The sequence below is a fragment of the Mytilus californianus genome, unplaced genomic scaffold, assembly GCF_021869535.1.
Source record: "Mytilus californianus isolate M0D057914Y unplaced genomic scaffold, xbMytCali1.0.p SCAF_15, whole genome shotgun sequence".
Taxonomy (NCBI): Eukaryota; Metazoa; Mollusca; class Bivalvia; order Mytilida; family Mytilidae; genus Mytilus; species Mytilus californianus.
Genome location: NW_026262637.1, coordinates 30,150,129 through 30,170,810, shown reverse-complemented (window position 1 = coordinate 30,170,810; position 20,682 = coordinate 30,150,129). Strand labels below are relative to the sequence as shown.

Below are 20,682 nucleotides of genomic sequence, written 5' to 3'. Positions count from 1 at the left end.
TTAGGTTATAAGAAAATTGTACCCCACATTTTATTGATCCTCCAATTGCATGAATCCAAAAGTACATTACAAAAGAAAAATCAGTATTTTTGTTTTTGACAAGCACTGTTCAGTGTTTAATGACTCATTAATGTATTCCAACAAGAATAAAATTGGCGGTGTCGCTAGTGGAGCAGTCATATCCGATATTGATTGGGTTCGAGTTACTTAATATAAGGATTTCTGTATTGTCTTTTATAGATCTTATGTTTTGTTTTTGTTTTTGGTCATGGTGCTGTCTGTTTTATTGGACTTATGGTTTTTTAATGTCCCTTCGCTATTATCTTTCTTTTTTCAGTCGCAAATCACATCAGACAGCTGTTATTGATAAAGAATGTTTGTTATCCGGATTTTTCTTTTTTCTTGTTATTTTTATTATTGATTTTTACTATTTTACTTATATTTTGAAACTGTACATTTTTCTTGACGTTCATAATAACTTGTGCCTCTTTGTTGTATACATTGACATTTACGTCAAATTCCATGTAATGCAAGCGCTGGTATTATGTATTTAATTATTTAAATCCAGGATAATTATATGTTGTTGCTGCAGTAGATGGCAATTATCGGAGATGTTTCGAGCCAAAGATCAGTATGAGCGAACTCAAATAATGAAGAAGAAAATTTACAATAATAAATATCGTCAGTAGTCTCATTATTAAAAAAAGCATATACAGTAGTCCATCCACTTGTCTTTTGAAAGACAGCACTTCTTTTAACTTAATCCTTTGTATAGTTTCTGCATATACAGAACATCATTAAAACGTGATATATCTGTTTACAGTATGTATTGGAGATTTCTGCAAACTTGACAGCATTCCAATTTCAAAGACTTTTTTAACAACGTGTCAAAAATAAATCGATGATAATTATGTTAAATAAGATGCAACTATATGGGCTCAGTACTCTCTTGTATTCAAGCAGGGATAACCATTTAAGGTAGGTGAATTACAATTTGTTTATCATTCTAAGAACGAAATGGTTTGTTACGTAAACAAACCTAGACGAATTAGACACCTCAGTTTGAAGATGCGTTTTTTATGAAAAATTAAAATTATTATTAGGATTTATTAATAAAACACAAGTCACAAAACAAAACAAATACATACAATATGCTTCGACATGTGCAGCAATCAGGACAAAACTTAAAAACGGAAGAATTTTCTTTCAAAATAAGAACAAAGAATCTAAAATTTCATATTATGGTAAATTACTTGAATGATAAATTTACCTTTAAAACTGCATTCACTAAACAATCAATATTGCATGCTTTATTCGCATCTTGACGTCAATAGACAATCACTATTGGGTACTTTGGAGGTCCCACTTGTCTAGTCAAACGTTATTGTTCTGATGGTAAAGATTATAACTTCTTTCGAATGAATATGTAACAATCTGCTTAATGTATTTCATGCGCTATGATGGTTGGATACATTCATGCTCAAATCTATAAAACAAATCTTTCTAACTAATTTGTCATTAATAAAAAAATGATTGAAATCCAATGTCATCGCCCTATTTTTGTTTGCGCACATGTTTTATGTAATGGTTTTTATTCCGGAATGTTCAATCAAATCAATTCCACAATTTGATTTCATCAAATTAATTCTTGACGGAGTAATGATTTTCTTCGATACTTTTTAAACTTTTACTGTAAATTAAGTGTATTACTAAGAATAAATGAAGAGGAAAATGTCACTTTAACCACGATTCTGCAATTGTTAGTAGACTAGTGTTTCTCAAATTTATACTTGCAGACATTTAATAATGAATTATTTTAACAATATAGTCTCAACCATTAGAATAAAACAATCTAATTCATTGACACGCAATTATTTTCAATTGTTTTGATATACTTGTGTTTTGTAATATACTATACAATAATGAAATAATTGAGTGTTAACTAACAAAACAGGATGTTGAGAATTCATCTTGAATTTGTGGTTTATCGATAACGATTATACCACTGCATCAAGCGTAGTACGATACACCATATTGTTTCTTAAGATTTTCCCAAAAATGTACTAATGATGGCAATTTCACTCACACAATATACTTATAACTCGAAAACCACTGTAGTTAATTTTAAATGAAATACCTTTAAAATGATATATACTTTTAAAATAGATCAAACTATCGCCTTAAAGAGCATGGGATGTCATTATTTTCAAATAATATGAGACATTAAAAGGTCCCAGATTTTAACCACACTTATCCTTTACCTTTTTTGTTATGTTCTGATAATGTCATGGCCTATGCTTCCTGATACGACTTGTAATCATAAGACAGGTGATGCCTGTATTGCATGTATGAGGAAGAGTATTATGAAAAATACCCAGTCGTTTTGGATATTTCAAAAGACATTGTTATACTACATGTCGGAGTCGTTTAAATCTGACTATACGGTATATGTTTTGTTCACTGTTGAAGGCCGTACGATGACATATAATTGCTTAAACCTCACTTTATCTGGACTCTGTTGAATAGTTATATCATTGGCAATCATACAACATCTCAAATTATTTTATCAGATTTCCATTTTATGTAATCGGGTGTTATTTGATTGTTGTTTTTTTATTTTTTATTTATGTACGATTTCCAGTTATTAGATTTCCTTTGCCAAGCCTATTAACTCTCTTGATAAAATGTATTCCGCAATTTGAAGCTTATCAATGGAAATATTATAATATGATATATTAGAGGTCGACATACGATAATCTCTTATGGACAAGTTCATCTTGAATCTTTGCTTTAATGTTATAAAATATACAAATTATAGGATTTCAGCGTGTTATAACTTTTAGGGTTTCATGGTGATTGATTTTTAGCTGACTTACTTCTTTGATGTAGTTCTGAATTTTGGTGCCTCCAAGACATTTTTCGTGCAATTAAAGACTGATTTAAAACTTTTTCTCCTTATCGTGTATCGTTATTTTGACAAATGTCCAAATTATTTCGTGAACTGTTTCGGTCCTTTGAGGAATGCTGTCGTGAATATGGGCCAAGAGACTTTAGAATGTAATGTAATGTAATAGTTTCGCGAACACCGTTGTAACGTAACGATACGCTTATGTTACGTATCTACAAAAATCTATAGATTCATAAAGCATCTCAACTAGCAAGACATTATTTTCTAAACACAAGAATAACAAAGGTAATAACCCTTAAGATAATGGATCCGTGACAAAAACTCAAAGCAATCCGAGCAGCACATAGAAGAGCAGTATTAAAGCTACTAAAGAAAGGAGATCCGACAGAAGAATCACAACAACATGATGGAGCTGATAAAAACGAAGCAAAAGACATTGTTCGATCTGAATGATAAGATTATGGAAATAATTGAAGACGAAGAAGAATAAAGAATAAACATAGAAATCGAAGAAGTCGACAGATACGAGTTGGACAATCCGACAGGAATCACCAAAATTGAGAACTACATCAAAGAAGTAAGTCAGCTAAAAAATCAATCACCATTAAACCCTAAAGCACCATATTTCTTATACAAAAACCCCAGCGTGCAATAACATTCAAATCCGATAAATTGGAACTCAGAACAAACAAGCATAAGCCATCAAACATGCCCAAATCTATATCATCTAATAATTACAACAAATTGCCTAAACTCAACATGCCCACTTTTTACGGAAATCTGCTGGAATGGTCAGCTTTTTGGGGTTTATACAATTCTGCCGTTCATGAAAATCCGTAATTGAGTGACGTACAAAGATTATTGTTTTTGAATTCCAACTTTACGGAGAAGCTAGCCAGTGTATATCGAGAACGCAAAATACTAGTAAGTAAAAATTAAAACCTAGCAATACTAATTCTACATGAGAGTTTTGGCCAACAACACAAAATCGTAAACGCATACATGCAATACTTGCCAAATCTGCCTGCACCAACGCCTGGAATTAAGGTACTGAAATCGTTCAGTGACACAAGAGAAGGAATGAGTCGATATCAGGAATCGTACGGAAGCCTATTAGTACCAATAATTCTCAACAAACTTGTCAGACAAAACATTACTCGGTACTATGGTAATGATGATTGGGAAATTTCAAGTTTACGCAAAGCCATAAAGAAAGAAATTTGTATTCAAGAGGCCAAAACGCCAATCCTACTGAAACCGATATTATACCAACCACATCTTTCGTAACAGAAGCTACAATTAAAAGATGGAGGTCAACCGGTTCTAAAGATAGTAAAGACAATGGTAGACATAAGACTAAAAGGCCTTGTTTATTTTGTCAAAACTCGCATCACCCAAATGAATGTACAAAGATCAATGGTACAAATGTCCGCATTTAATCATGAGATTTCTGAATGTAAATCACAATATAGTTTCCGATATTGAGGTAATAAACATAATAGCAGCATTTGCCGTAATACTTTTCAAATTAAAAATTCCATTATAAATGGTGATAACCTAAACAAAACTTGTCCATGGAGATGTACTAAGTAGTACACAAACAAGGAGCGTCGATATGCATTCTGCCTTTCCAGCTCATACCGAAATTTTATAAAAAAAACTGCTATAGCGCCCGTTTAGCATCATGATGAAAGTGTTATGAAAGAGATGCGAAAGATACCAACAGAGTCATTCAAACTCATAAGTAGAAAATAAAATGACAACTCCATGGATTAAAAAAAAGTAAAAGACCAGCAGAACAAACAACAGTACACAAAACACAACATAGAAACTAAAGACTGAGCAACACAAACCCAACAAAAAACTTGGGGTGATCTCTGGTGCTCCGGAAGGGTAAGCAGATCCTGCTCCACATGTGGCACCCGTCGTGTCGCTCATGTAAGTACAAACCCGGTAATAAGTCTAATTTAGTAGGTCACATTCGGGAAAAGGGGGACGGGATTGTAGTTACGACAATGGGAACATATCCGCTATCATCTGTGAAACGGATATTCCATAACGGTCAACCAACTCGCGATGACATTCTACTCGACGAAGGCGCCCAAAACTCGTTTATTTATTAACAGTAAATAGAAAAACTACATATCACATCGAATGGTATAATAAGTATGAAAGTTTCAGCATTTGGTGGATAAATGGGTGAGGTACGCAACCTAGAGAAAGCGACATTATCAATTGAGACCGAAAGCAGAGAAGGAATTCCAATGAAGGAAATAATTGTTCCAAAAATTGCCACACCGATACATATGAAGAAACGTGTACACATCAATAGCTTGTCATATATAAGATGATTTCTACTTGCTCACCCAGTCACACATAATGAAAAGTTCAACATTTCACTACTCTTTGGAGCAGATTCTTACTGGTCTTAAAGGATGAAATCGTTCGAGGTGACGGACCGATAGCAGTTAGATCCAAATTCGGCTATTTACTATCAGGACCGATGAACACAGATTTTAACACTAGACAATGGTAATCTACATTGATGAATGTTTAGTTAAGCACAAACTCGTGAAGTGCGATTTAGAGAAATGTTGGGAGAATGAGTCGAGCGGATTAGAGACGGACTCAAAAATGAAAATACAAAACAAGTACAAAACTTATGATTCAGTACCAAAACTCTAACATAACTTTTCGGTAAAATAAATATATCTCCAAACTTCCATGGAAACCAGATCGCCGAGAGTTACCTACAAATGAATATATAGCAAGAATGAGGACCCAGGATGTTATAGCTAGGTTCGCCAAGACCCGCTCGGATATGTTACATTTATACGATAAGATAATCAATGAACAGGAGATGCAAGACTTCATAGAAAAGGTACCCTCTACAGAAATTGATCGCGAAAATGGAGGAATCCACTATATACCACACTATCCCGTGAAAAATGAATCAAGCACGACCCCTATTAGAATATTTTAGGACAGCAGTTGCCGTGGAAATCAAGATTTCCAAGCCTTAATGACTGCCTATCTTCAGCGCCACTTATTTTGAATAAACTAACAAACATTCTTACAAGATTTAGATTAGGAAAATATGGAATCACAACAGTCATACAATAGGCATTTTACAAGTAAGACTTGACAATGAAGACAGAGACGCCACAAGATTATTTAGGTTGTCCGACTCAGATGATCCAATAAACGATTTAACAATGTACAGATTTAAAAGAGAGGGACGAAAGATACAAGAGGGACAGTCAAACTCATAGATCGAAAACAAACTGACAATGCCATGGCCAAAAATAAAAAGACAAACAGACAAATAATAGTACATATGACACAACATAGAAAACTAAAGACTAAGCAACACGAACCCCACCAAAAACTGGGGGTGATCTCAGGTGCTCCGGAAGGGTAGTTGTACTTTTGGGATCGAAGTGTTTTCCGTTCATTCTAAATGCGACATTGATGAAACATATATCTATGAATCCGAACAAAGTATCTACAGCTCTACATGCTCTACAAAGTGACTTATATGTTGATAATGTATTAACTAGAATGGACTCCTAAGAATCAGCAATAAATACTTTAAGGGATCGAAAGAATTACTTACACATGGAGGCTTATACTTACGATCATAGATGTTAAACAGTGACAAACTAAGAGATGTGGCACAGTCTGAAAAACTTGATGCAGACAAGGAGGAGATGAGCTGGAATGCGGACTCAGATACACTCAGCTTTGCTGAAACGAAACAATTGACAACACTGGAACTTTTGCGAATGTCTTCTGCTATTTAGGATCCGTTAGGACTACTCGGACTGATCACCTTTTGAGCAAAAATACTTATTCAAGAACTTTTGAAAAAAGGATATGCTTGGGACGAAACACTATCGAAAAAAAAAGTTGAAAACGCATGGACCAATGTAAAGAATGACATTTTACAGACAACTTCAAAACTTAAATCACAGAAATACTATTTTGCAAACCAAGATGAGGAACCAGTAACTCTACTCTTCACATTTTTGTTGATGCAAGGCAGAAAGCATATGGAGCCCCCGTTCACTTGAGTAAAGGCACAGTAACATCAATCGTTATTGGAAAGAACCGTGTTGCACCGTTCAAAGGAATGACTTTACAAAAACTAGAATTAATGGTTTCAGTGATAGGAGCTCGAATTGCAAAAGATGTAACCAAAAACTTAGGGATAAAAAGAGCAGCATTTTGGAGCAATATTCAACTAGTTCTACATTGGCTTGCTTCATCGAATCCGTTCAACAAGTTTGTAAAAAAGCGTGTTAGCGAAATTAAAGATATTATTGAAACTTACGAATAGAAATATGTACCTTCAGAAATGAATCTAGCTGATCTTGAAACACGTGCATCGCCATTTGAGGATTCACATTTATGGATGCATAGACCACAATTAATAACAGACGAGAGTAAATGGCCGACGTGGACCACACATGTGAAATTAGCACTAAGGTAGCCAATATCACAGGAACAGAGACGCATATAATTGACGACAAAGTCCCAAGTGATCCACAGGGAATAACACAGATCGTAGATATGTCATAACTGTAAGAAGAAGCAACCGTATCGACTTAGGAGTTCACAAGGTGACAGAAAGCTAAAGGCACTACTAACAAGGAGGAAATTGCATTATCTATGGATGTATGGACCAATGTGACATAACAGGAAAGGTTCGTGAAAGAGCTAGAAATTATTACATTTATTCCGAAAATTAAATCATTATCGTTTGTACAACAATTACATTTATATCTGGATCAAAATGGAATCATAAGATGTAAAGGCAGAATACAAAATTCCACTCTAGAAGAAAATGCAAAGTTTCCTCTTTTATTGCCAAAAAACCACAAACTCTCCGATGTTCTAATAATGGACGTACATCTTCGAAATATACATGCAGTAGTCCGACAGATAATAATACAGATTAGACATTCATACTGGATACCGACAATTCGACAATGTGTGAACATTATCTTGCGTTAATGAATACAATGCCAGAACATAATTGGTAAACCGTATAACAGACCGGAACCGCCACCACTACCAACGGATCGAGTAAAAGACACCATACCATTTTGTACTATCGGGATAGATTTTGTCTGACCTGTACACATCAAGGATACTTAAACACAAGCTCGGAAGGTATACATATGTTTATTCACATGTGCATGTATACGAGCTATACATTTGAAAATTGTACCTGATTTATCATTGAACACTTTTAGGCGTTTAATCAGTCCAAAAGGAACACCTGTTTATTCCGATAACGCACCTATATTTGTAGCCGCATCAAATGAATTACAAAGTCTGCTGAATTTGTACATCAACTGGACAATTTTTTTTAAGGAAGCGCCTTGGTATGGCAGATGGTGGGAACGTCTAATTCCGTCTAAACGCCTTGACCAAAATGACATTAAAGAAAGTTTTTGGTAGAGCACTCGTCAGCGAGCAATCTTTGAAAACAATACTTACGGAGATTGAAACTATAATAAACAATCGCCCACTTACATATATATCTTCAGGCAAAAGAGATCCCGAACCACTGACACATCTTATCTTTTACATGGAAGGATTATTTTGAAGACAGAGATGCACAAAGACATACACAACCCAAATATTCAAGAACTTGATACAACCACTGCAAACAAACTAATTGAAAGAAAAAGACTGTTGGAAGACCAATTTGCAAAACGTTGTTATAACGAATACATTACTGGATTACGATAATATCATCGAGCCTCCGGAAAAATGATGGACAAGTTGGTATTGGTGATGTCTTTTAAATAGAAAATGAATCACCACGACTTTTATGGAGAGCAATGATAGAAGACGTTATCAAAGGAGATGATGGACTTATTCGTTTTGCAAAAGTACGGACTTCTAGAGGATTTGTTACCACATGACCAATTTTGAAGTTATATCCCTTAGAACTATAGTTGAGTGATTTTTGTGAAAGACAGTGAGCGTACACAAAAACTTTCAGTATGATATATTTATAGATTTTTAACTATTTTGATTATTTATCTTTTGAAAATAATTTAATGTCTTTAGAATTTTGAGGCCTCTAGAATGTCGTGAATATGGGACAAGAGACTTTAGGACTTAAAGTAATGTAGAAGTTTCGCGCCCTTTATCGTAATGTAACGTAACGCTATTATTACCTAGCTACGAATTTATAGAATCATAAAGCATGTCAACTAGCAAGACGTTAATTTCTTTACACAAGTATAACACAGTTAATGAACCTCAAGATAAATGCAAACCCCCTAACTTTAGAAATACAACATAAACGGAAGATAAGTTACAAATCTGTTATTCATTTTTCTTTTGCATTTGCAGTATACAATACTTTCGAACCATATACTACGCCAAAATTACCCATGAGGAGCAGTTGACATTCATAGCACTGCTTTCTTTTTTTTCCTTTTCAAATCTAGTTTTTTCCAAAATCAATAGAATTACACGAGAACTAAGCATTATATTGAATGATATCTATAGAAAATAAGGTGGTGTGGCATGATTCCAAACAAATATCATTAGTTACTGCTTTTTCGTTACAAAGGTACGCTAATTTCTGTTTAATTTTCGAAAATATATATATATATATCTACAATAGTTAATACAATGAAATGCATTATATTGAATGCTTCAAGTGAACTGTGCCTTATAAGTTTAAACAATATTTTATCTAAGACAAAGATTCCTCAGTGCTTAAGTGTTTATTTTTTTTCAATCAGAACGGCTATTGACTGTAACATAAAAACCAGAAGTGTCGAATATGTTTCTAGCAGTAATTTTTCCAGTGACATTGTCAATCATTTCAGTAATGAGCTACGACGATATACAGGTTTGTATATTTGCTAGCAAAAAGCAAACAATTATTCTAAAGAATGTTTATTTAAGCTCTAAAATTAATTGAGGTCACGAAAAATCACTAAATTTTACTTCAGGATATTTGATATATCAAAACAAGCCTTGACAGAATATTCCAGCCATTAATCCATCAAACAAACGTTATATTTATCAAATATCATTAAAGTGAACAGTTTTTCCTGTTGATACTCTATTTAACTGTGCAAGTTAAATCGCATTAACTCATAAACAGATAAGTATTTTAAATTGAAATTAATAATACCAACAAAAATGCACAGATCATGTAATTTGCTGTAAAACAAAAGGGATGAAAGTTTACGAACAAGGATTTCAAACTAAGCAAATAAATACAACTAAACACCCAGAAACACAAACAGAACACAGGCTTGACAGATTGAACACAATTCTGTGATACCGATTCCTCATGTTGATCGTGGAAAGGGAGACCCCAAAAACATAATGGCCATCGTTCATAAAAGGGCTGAAAAGGATAATGCATGACTACGAATCATGAAATAAGGCTCCAATGATACAGAAGGAATCAGTTTGAGCACCTTCAGATGTTTTAAATGAACACTTATTTCTCTTCAAAGTGCAGTAAAATCAGATTCATAGGTGAAGGCTAAGGTTTTCTTTATGTTTAACAAAAAGGGAAAAGCAGAGCAAATATTCAAAAGTAAAGGGTCTGAATGGGGTTTACAGAATAGAGAATAACGGACAAACAGTGCAAAAAAAAAAGAGCTAAAGATCAAAGAATACACAAAAATAGACATAAAAATAAGAATAGAGAATAATAGTGTGCTAAATAAAGGCAACAGTAGTATACCGGCGTTCAAAAGTCACAAATCGGTTGAGAGAAAACAAACCCGGGTTACAAACTAAAACCGAGGGAAACACATCAACTATCAGAAGAAAACAAAGGAAAAACGGGAACACTGAGTTAAAATTTACAGTATACAGAAAATAGATGTAAAAAATAAAAGAATAAAGAAATGAGGGACCCCTCATAGTAGATGTCATCCAAATTTACAATGATTGTATTAGAATATTGTGCTTTAGATTTTGATATTCATGTTTTAAAGATGTATAAATATGAATTTATAGAAAACAAATTTATTCATTGTCACTTCATTCCAGTTATTATGTATAATCCCTGACATTTTTTCTAGTGATTATGTATAATTCCTGAAAATTTTAGTAATTATATATAATCACTAAAGTTACCAGTGAAAATTTCAGGGATTATACTTAATCCCTGATTCTACAAATTCACTGTAACATATGTATATATATATATCGTATAAACGGCTAAAAAGTGTACAAAACAACACCAATATTTAATATATATATATATATATATAATGTTTTTCAAACTAACAGACATACCGGATCAATATCAAGGTACCTGGTGGTAAAGTCAATGAGGATGTTGTTGTTGACAAGGAGAGAAATGTAATGACTGTCAATGTCGGGGACGTGTCTCAGCTGAAAGGCTTCTGGTGCCAATCAATTAATCTTCATGATTTTGAAAAGGTTTGATTATAGACTGTATTCAGTTATACGTATTAAGGTCAATTAACACTAAATGTGTGATGTTACAGATATCTATATAACATTTCGAATACCATGTTCTACACCCGATAAAATAAAATAAAATGATGCATACTCTATTTATGACGAATGATGCACGCTTAACAAGCCCATAGCCATCGACTCACGGCGGATGATGATTTCACAGTTGAAGACGTTTATCCTGTCGATGCACCCGGTCGCGATTGTTTTGCGATTCCTTCAAGTTTTATTTTCAATATGATTTGTATTTTCTGAATGGATTTAGAAGATTTGTACATCGATTAACAACTGTTGACTTAGCTATCATTGAATCATATTCTTAAAACAATTCAGTTTAGGTCGTTTATTATTGCAAATATGTCGCCCGATAAACCAGGTTAATTCCTATTATTTGTAAATTGATGTATTTCAATTTTTCAGTTTTTCTTCGACTTGTAAATGTTAATGATGTTATTGTATTATATCCATGATGCAAATACGGTCAGTTAAAAATTGAATCGAATACTGTAGTAAAGTTCGCTTTAATCGTTGCATACACGTCGCTCGGTTTTCTTGATATTTTCGTATAATCTATATTATGCAGTATTTCGAAAACTTTCTGGTCTAGCTTTGTAATTATGCTGATTATTGTAATATCTCCATGATACATATACAGTCAGTTGAATAGTTAATAGAGTACCGTAGTTAAAGACTTGGTGTCCATTTCGCTGAACTAGTATAACTGAATTATTGTTTTAGGGCCCGTTGAAGCCCGCCTCCGGGTGCGGGATTTTTCTCTCTGCGTTGAAGCCCCATTGGTGGCTTTAACCTGGTTTCTGCTCTTTGGTCGGGTTGCTGTCTCTTTGACACATTCCCCTTTTCCATTCTCAATTCTATTACTTCCCGTAACAGCATTATAATTATATTCATTTTGCATAAAATTTCATTCACCTTTGAGAAATAAGTTTTATTTCTTTTCATTCTGTTTACATTCACAGATTAAATTAAAACCAATATGTCTTCTTTAGTCAAATACGTGAGAGTCGAATCTCGATAGGATATTTGTAAACAGAATCCGAACTGTAAAATATCATGTAATTGAAAAAAAGATCACTTATTTTTTTATTAAGGTGCCACATAAGGAGGAAACGTATTCTACTGAAGATAATTGAAGGTTGATGCATGCACATATGCTCTTCGTGAGCCCATTTAATAGAAATAAAACATCTTATTCTGTACATTTATTCTTCTTATTTACAGAAAAAAGTTGCCATCAAGAACATAGATTATGGTATTTGCCTAATACTAGATACAAAGGAAACTTACAGTGGTTCAGTGGATCTGCTCGACAAAATTAAAAGGTTAATTTCAGGTTTCTGTTTCAAATATGAAGGACAAACAAGTTACAAATGTAATAGACCAAATTTGATTTGTACAAAATCAGCTATAATATTATTGTTTCGTTAACTTCAGTAAGTGGACCTTATGATTCGTACGATCAGTGGTGCAAACATAGAATTTAGCTACTTTGTAGGAGATAATTGATTTTTCGTTAGTGGGTACTTCTAATGTGGCAATTTTTATAGATATTGTTATCTTTTAAATTAAGAAATGTATCTTTGATTAAATCAGTAACATAGAAGATGTTACCCTTATCTATGAGCACGCTGATTTTAAAGGAATTTGAACATAAAATATGAGAGAAACTGGTTATTACATTAAATTGTCAATTTCATGATACACAGTTGAAATATGATGCGTCCATGCAGTAGTAACACTGAACAGTTAATCTGTACTATTCAGACATTTACTCAAAATCGAAGTTATACATGTATCATGATTACCGTTTATGTATTTTTAACTAGTCTTGTTCCTTTTTTAAATATTATTTGATCCCGTCCTGTCTTATCATGTGTTTACAATAGCGGTTATCAAAACTTGTATCCTGTTCAAAACATGTCACTTAAATCATGACCCTTTTATAAGGTGCACATTTATACATGAAGCTAAGAAATAATTCAGATAGTTTAATAAGTATCTGTTTACTAAATAGTCGATTTTTTTCATTGTATGTCAACTTCGTTAATTGATTTGACCGTTGAACTGATCAATTCGATCGCTACTGATTAATCTATGTTAACGAAACACACGTCATGCATACGTTATCATAATCCTGGTATGTGTATGGCTTTATATATTCAAACTGTATTGATATTTTAATAGTCCTCTCCCAATATCATTGAAGAGATCACTAGATATTTTACATTGTTAATCGACTCATTACCGGATACAATACAAATGACGGTTTTTTTTCTTCAATTTGGCGAGTTTGTCGTCTACGCTTACTTGTCATGAAGCATTTTATTGCAGAGTTGCCTAGTGTTTTCTATGTAACGTTGGTTTTGTATATATGTTTTCTTGTAACAAACTGTGTAAATTCCTTTGAATATTTATGTTTTTCTCAAATGGGTTTTTACTTTTACAAGTAAATATTTTTCGTAAGACAGTCGCTACGATATTAAATCGTCCAGTTGTATTCTGTCATTCTACTAATTTTCTAACCTTCGAGATTTTTTTAATTCACTTCTACAATTTTAGCTTATGTCCGTCAATTTTAATCACTTAACATTTTACTATATCAACTAATTTACATATTGTTTCTTAATAATGCATTTTCAAACCGATCTTTCAGGATGCAATTCCAACATGAAATTAAAGAAGAAATAATGGTCCGTGCAAATCGCATCACGCATGATGAAATGTTAAAATTGGCTGGCGAAAAAATTGCAGACTTTTGTAGAGGTTATAAACTTTACCATGGAAAAAGGGTTCACCATGATGGTATGATAATAGCAGGTATGTTATATATTATCCTTTTTCGTCAATTAAATATATTTTATTCTAAATCACTTGGACTTAAAAAGCCTTAAGCAGTCCAGGGCAGTGGACATAGAATTCCTTCTTTTTTTCTCTTTATATTCCACTTGACAAGGAAGTTACAAATGGATGAAAAAAGAAACTTTATGCTCTTTAATTTCTATTAAGATACCTGCATATATTAAAATTGTACACACCTTGACCCATTTTTTTCATAAATTCATCTTTCTACATTCACAAAGTTATGAAGATTAAAACTTTGATTTCAACCATCTACTATAAAGTCTTCAATTGTTATCTCTTGAAAGCAGATACAACCAATTTATTTAGAATCCGCTTTCGGAATAATGACTGTTAGATACATATATTGATATTGACATGCCGTGTGCTCCAAACACTGAAGAAGACAAACGACTTAGGTCTTTTCCAAATATGTGTTGTTTTTATTTGGTGATCTTTTTGAACAAAAATATTCTTATTTTGTCTAAATGTGTAGTGAAAAGGGTGAACAATTTTTTTTTATTTCACTAAAAGGTTCATTTGACACTTGACAAAAATTCAATGGCATTCTACATTTCTATTAATGACAAAATAAATCATTTCAATTTTTAAGTTAGAGCAATGATCTCTACACTTATCTGTCATACACATTAGTTGCTGATGTGTCCGTACAAAAATATGAATCTCTTGATAATGTTATTAGCTACTATGTCATAATTTTGACAAACAAACGTATATGTTAAAAAAAAGGTGTATGTTTATTTTGTAGTCAAAAATGCGAACCGTAAGTAAAATATGACTAGATTAATTATATATAAAACATTATTGGGAGTAGCTTTATCATACAGTGTGGCTGGTCACTGTATTCAAGTCTGTCTTTTAATTGCCTAAACCACCTTAATTTAATCAAATATCACATGTAATAGTTTAATGCACTTTTTGTGAAATTCAAATGAAAAATGAAAAATGCAGCTCAATAATGAAATGACATGTATAAGTATTACGCGAAATATTGGTAAAAATGGAATTTTAGTCCTCCTTATACTGTTTCTACTGGTTCTGTTGCCATGGTGTCTGTCTTTCTCCGACTTATAGTTTTTGGTTGCCTCTTTAGTACATTCTTATAAACAACAGATTTTTTTGGATTTTTGTCAAATGCAATAATTTATTATCCTCTAACTACCATAAATATTTGAAATATTTACTGTCAGTTGCATAAAGCGTTACTGTCAAACAGGAAAAGCTATGATATAAATGTAATTCGCAAAATGGTATGAATTGAATTCGTCATTTGTAAAGTTTTACAGATCGATGTTTCGGAGTCATCGTAGGCGTGCTGTTTCCAGCAACAGCGTTACCAACAATCATAAACGTGTGTGATTACATCAGTTTGAGGGTAACCACAAATGCTGGGTTGGCTGTTAGATGTATTAGCATTGGCAATCCTATTTTCATAGAAATTATATGACCCTATCAATAAGTCATGGTCAACATACTGAATCGTTTCCATAATTAATATAATAAAATTTGTGATTATGCTTTATCAAGTGTAACCCTTTATGGTAAGTAAATGATATGTGTAAGGAAGATGTATTACGTACTGAAGTTATTCAGCCAACGTACCCACAGTAATGTTACATTGACTGCCAATAGTTTATCCTTCCGGAGCACCTTAGTTACCCAAGTTTTTGGTGAGCTTCGTGCTGCTCAGTCTTAAATTTTCTATGTTATGTTTGTAATTGTTCTGTGTCTTTTCGCATTTTTTATTTTTGCTCATGGCTTTGTCTGTTTTCATTGAACTTTTTCAATGTTGAAGGCTGAACGGTGACCTTATGTTGCTAACTTCTACTTCATTTGGTCTGATTGGAGAGTTGTCTTATTGGCAATCCTATCACATCTTCGTTTTTTTTTTATTATGATTTTCAAATGCCAACCTTGGTATTTTCTCTCTCTTTATACATGAAAATAACATTTTATACAATTCGTGCGTCGGAAGCGCTTTTCTGGATTTACATGTTTTGTTTTGTGATAAGGGTAATTGAAAGGAACCAACAATGCGAATTGAATGATGTTTGATGGGATGTGGTATTAACATTGGCATATCTCTTTTCCATGGAAATTATCATCTCTCTACCTTAAGTTATGTTGATTTGATACTTTTTCATAGTTTGCATGATAAAGTTAATGATTGGGACGATTTAAGACGAACCACTAATGGTTGGTCAACGATATTTATATGGAATTTATATAAGCATTCACAAAATTTTGGGGGGATATGTGGCCCTCAACCTCAGTCATGGTTCATTGACTTTGATACATTTGCATAGTTTACATGTTAAGTAGTTTTGCCATTCAAATTTCAAAATTTGTATAATACTATAGATATAACACGAAGGCGATAACAAATATGTGGTAAAAGAATGTGTAGGTACAAGGGGGGCACTCAAAACCCATAAGTTTATTTGAATTAGACAACTCCAGGGCCAAAAAGAAAAACAAGGAAATTTAAAGGCAAACATCAGTAAACTAAATATTGAGTAACACGAACCCTAACCTACATCCTGTTCCATTTGTGGCACTCATTGTAAGTAAAAATGCGGTGATAAGTTGCATTTGGTTATGGCAAAATTAAAAAAAAGGGGACGGATGTGAGACTATGACAAGTAAATCTTATCCATGGTCGTTTGAAACACAAATAATCCGTACTCAGGTAGAAATATTTCAGAAGGATAAGAAGTATATCTCTTCCAGCTTATACGACATTAAAGAGCTTGAGTTGCTTGGGTTTCCTTTCTAGATTTGATTGACAAATAAATGATGTTTAAAAGAAAAGGAAACTGCGGATCTAATATGTTCTATTTGTCATATTCATACTGCCGTCCTCCTTTTATGATTAATATAAATGTCACTTATCAGCCCATTAGCAACAATACTGGTCCCAAATGTAATATTCCGATGAAGTCAGGTAAATACTTGCATTGTTTTTTTTATAATATATGCATAAAATGACATATCATGCTGTGATTGTGGATTTTTTTTCGTGGATATTTGATTTCGTGGATTTGCCAAAGTCTATATACAAACTTTCAGAAATGTGTATTTCGTTGAACATTTAAATTCGTGGTTTACCTAAACCCATGAATTCCACGAAAATTGGTATCCCACAAATAGTAATGAACCCACAGTAATCTAAAAACAATCAACATGATATTGAAAAGATTGAAGATTTTTATTAATTTTCAATTTTAAGGTCACACAATGGCTCGTATCATACTACTTATTCCATTAAGTCAAAACACAAAAGAATAACAAAAATAACTCTTTTTAAACATTGCGTGCGAAGCGCTTTTCTTTATTTTCCTTCATCATGCATGCTCATACCCTAACATTGAAAGCCAAGGATTCATACGTACTTAAAAACGTGAAGAGCTATATGAGAAACTACGAATACTCATAGGAAAATGATTAATCCAGGAAAACTGAACTTGAACTAACTGGCAACAAAAGTCATTATTACTGACGCAGTAAAAACCATACAATCATCGTGTAAATAGTAGAAAGGTCTAAGCAACTGCACCTGAATGGGGAAATTAAACATAGAAATCCGTAAAATATTACATATATTTCTTGTTTGCACCGACACCCGTTTGACCAGTGGTCAGAGTAAAATTATTCATGAAATATCTATGTAGTAAAATGACGTGAAGCACGTCAGGGATTTATGTCTGTGACAAACTCTGATAATGATCGGCAAATTCGAAATTATATTTTTTGCCAATATTGGCTGGAATGTTATTTAGAAATAATGGATATACATATATGAAAATATTTGTGTCTTGTAGGCGTAAAACGTGCAATGAAAAAAGGTATGAGAGGTATGTATCAAGCAGTCAAATGAAATTCAATAAATCATTATGATATTGAAAAAAAGTATTCACCTGACGATAGGAGGGAGGTTAAGGGAGACTATACACCTGACCGTAATCTGATTTTTCGCTAGGTCCCGTAAAAAGACATTGCTGACGTGTCGTTTACAAAGATAATATGTCCAATGGAAACCATAAATGGTTTATATTTTTTCAGGGGGGGGGGGGGGAGGGGTTCAGGTATTAATAAAAACAGCTTTAAAGTTATATATGTAATTATATTAATTGTGAAATGTGTGAAAAAATTCAAATGGCAAATCTTGAAAAAAAAACAGCCGTAGTGTGTCATTAGTTTATATTGGTACGGAAGAAAGTAATATTTTTACAAACATTGCTCATAACAGTTGAAAGCTTTATGAACCATTAAACAGTGCGTAAAAATATTTATCAAAACAAACAATTAAAGATTTGTTTGAATTAAAGCACACATGTGGGTTTTTTTTTTTCAAAGTCGTAAATATTACTTATCTTTTGGCTATAGTATGTGCTGTATTTAAGCATATACAGTTTGTATGTCATCATCAAATATAGAAAATAAAGCTTAACAATTTGTACAATAAACAAATGTATTGTAAATATCAGCTCAACTCAAATTTTAACATATATCTTTATAACATGTGTTTGTTGGCCAATTGTTATTAGTTATTTCTTAAATAAATATTTTTATTTAGTTAGTTACTTAAAGTTAGCTCAACGTACTCAACCTGCTGATAAAGAAATCAAAGCTCTAATCTTTACATATGTACTTCAGAAGATTGTATATAGAAACGTCATAAACAGTGCAGTGAGACACGACCTTGTTGTAAATATGGTTTGTTTTAAATTGATCCTGGATAGTTCTTGATAATGAAATTCTCGTTAACATGTGCACTTTTAGTGATGAAAAAGGTATCAAATCTTAAGCAGTTTAGTTGTATCATTAATTACACGCAATGAGTTTTTATTGACCGATTTTAATCTTCATATTCTTTCAGATTGTTCGTGGTGGTGTGGTTCCTGTTCTATAGCAACGACATATTTAAACTAAGGAAGAGTTCAAGAAACAAAAAAGTCATGGACATCAAGAATTCTGTTCCTATTGACGTTTTGAGTGTGTAATTTTTACATTCACATCGTAAAATATGTTGAAACTATGAATTTGATCGTGTTTATTGTTTAATAAAATATTCATAATAACACTCTTCATCTTTTTCATCGCTAAATAACAACCAACCACTTCGGACTGTGCTTCATATTTTCATAAATGTTTTTATAAAACATTATTTTTAATTACAAAGCCCTATGTAAATGAATACAATTTTTCTTTATAATTTCTGGATGTCTAGGCCGCTGCAGGTTACAAACACAAAATAATCTTCAGGCACTCTAATACATTGGCAAACAAAATGAGAGATATATATCAGTTATACAGACAAATCTAAAACATTACTTTCAATGTAAGAATGACATGTCTTCCTGTGGACTATTACCTTGAGAATGTTAACACATAATCCTGAGCAGCATTTCTGTTTTTCTTACGAAGAAGGAAGGGTGAGACTATGATTACATCACATACAAATATACGTATCATTGTGGTCATAACGGGTCCGGAAAGCTATTAAAAGATAACTTAAACTCAAAGCTTTAACCCTTTGGTCTTTCAGCTTCCTTGGAACTTTTTGAAAGGGAATGTTCTTAAAGAATAGAAACGGTCGGTATTCCAAATGGATACTGGCTCATTGTATACTAAGCAGCTGAACGAACTATAATAATTTATAAATATGCTGAATAACTTAGGCATTGATCAGATGGTTGATTTTCCAACCAGGAAAAATAACATCCTTGACCTTTTTTGCACAAACCAACCTGCATTAATAACTAAAAAAATAAAATCCATTCCAGGTATATCTGATCATAATATGGTATTGGTAGATGCAATCTGAAAGCCCCAAAGATCTAAACAATCATCAATCTAAAACATCTGGAGTTTCTCCACTAAAAGGAAAGGATGGTCTATATGATTACACAGTGACCCTAATGTACAAGCAAACATCCTTAATGAACAATTTAAAAATGCTTTCACTACCGAAGATACATCTTCTATGCCAAAAAAGGTACAAGTCCCCATACCACCATGCCAGATATAAATATTAACAATGATGGAATATTAAACTTTCTAAAAAAAAACTTAAATCCCCATAAAACCACTGGCCCTGATAAACTGCCAGCATATTTTTTACATAATTTTTCAGAAGAATTGTCTCCATTTTTGACATACTTTTTCCAAAAATCTATTGATATTTTGGCCTCGGTGACAAAATGGTATATGTAATCGAACTACTGTATCACTAGGATGTCAACGCTGAGGTTCCAAATTGTGAGTTCGAATCCTGCACGTGGCAAGTGCACTAGACTGCAATCTTAATTGACTAGGATTGTTAGTTTTACTACCGAAGGTCGAAGTTTCTTTTTGTGCACTCCAGTTTCCTCCACCAATAAAAACTGACCACAACGAATTAGCGCAATAGTGCTGAA

At 32.8% G+C, this 20,682-nt stretch overlaps 1 protein-coding gene across 1 annotated transcript; it reads left to right on the top strand.

Annotated features, from left to right (window-relative positions):
• Window positions 1–912: 912 nt before the first annotated feature.
• On the top strand, window positions 913–19,346 carry LOC127725835 (uncharacterized). Its single transcript, XM_052233155.1, has 8 exons — window positions 913–978; window positions 9,679–9,788; window positions 11,195–11,347; window positions 12,626–12,726; window positions 14,058–14,221; window positions 15,012–15,026; window positions 18,085–18,117; window positions 19,143–19,346. Exons 2-8 carry the CDS (start codon window positions 9,720–9,722, stop codon window positions 19,193–19,195), a joined length of 588 nt encoding a protein of 195 aa, XP_052089115.1. The 5' UTR covers window positions 913–978; window positions 9,679–9,719; the 3' UTR covers window positions 19,196–19,346.
• Window positions 19,347–20,682: the final 1,336 nt, after the last annotated feature.

Excerpts from the sequence above, each read along its gene's own strand:
- LOC127725835 (XM_052233155.1), top strand. The coding sequence starts at position 9,720 with ATGTTTCTAGCAGTAATTTTTCCAGTGACATTGTCAATCATTTCAGTA. Across the intron at positions 12,727-14,057 it reads CTGCTCGACAAAATTAAAAG|GATGCAATTCCAACATGAAA; the intron begins GTTAATTTCAGG and ends CCGATCTTTCAG. Across the intron at positions 18,118-19,142 it reads AATGAAAAAAGGTATGAGAG|ATTGTTCGTGGTGGTGTGGT; the intron begins GTATGTATCAAG and ends ATATTCTTTCAG.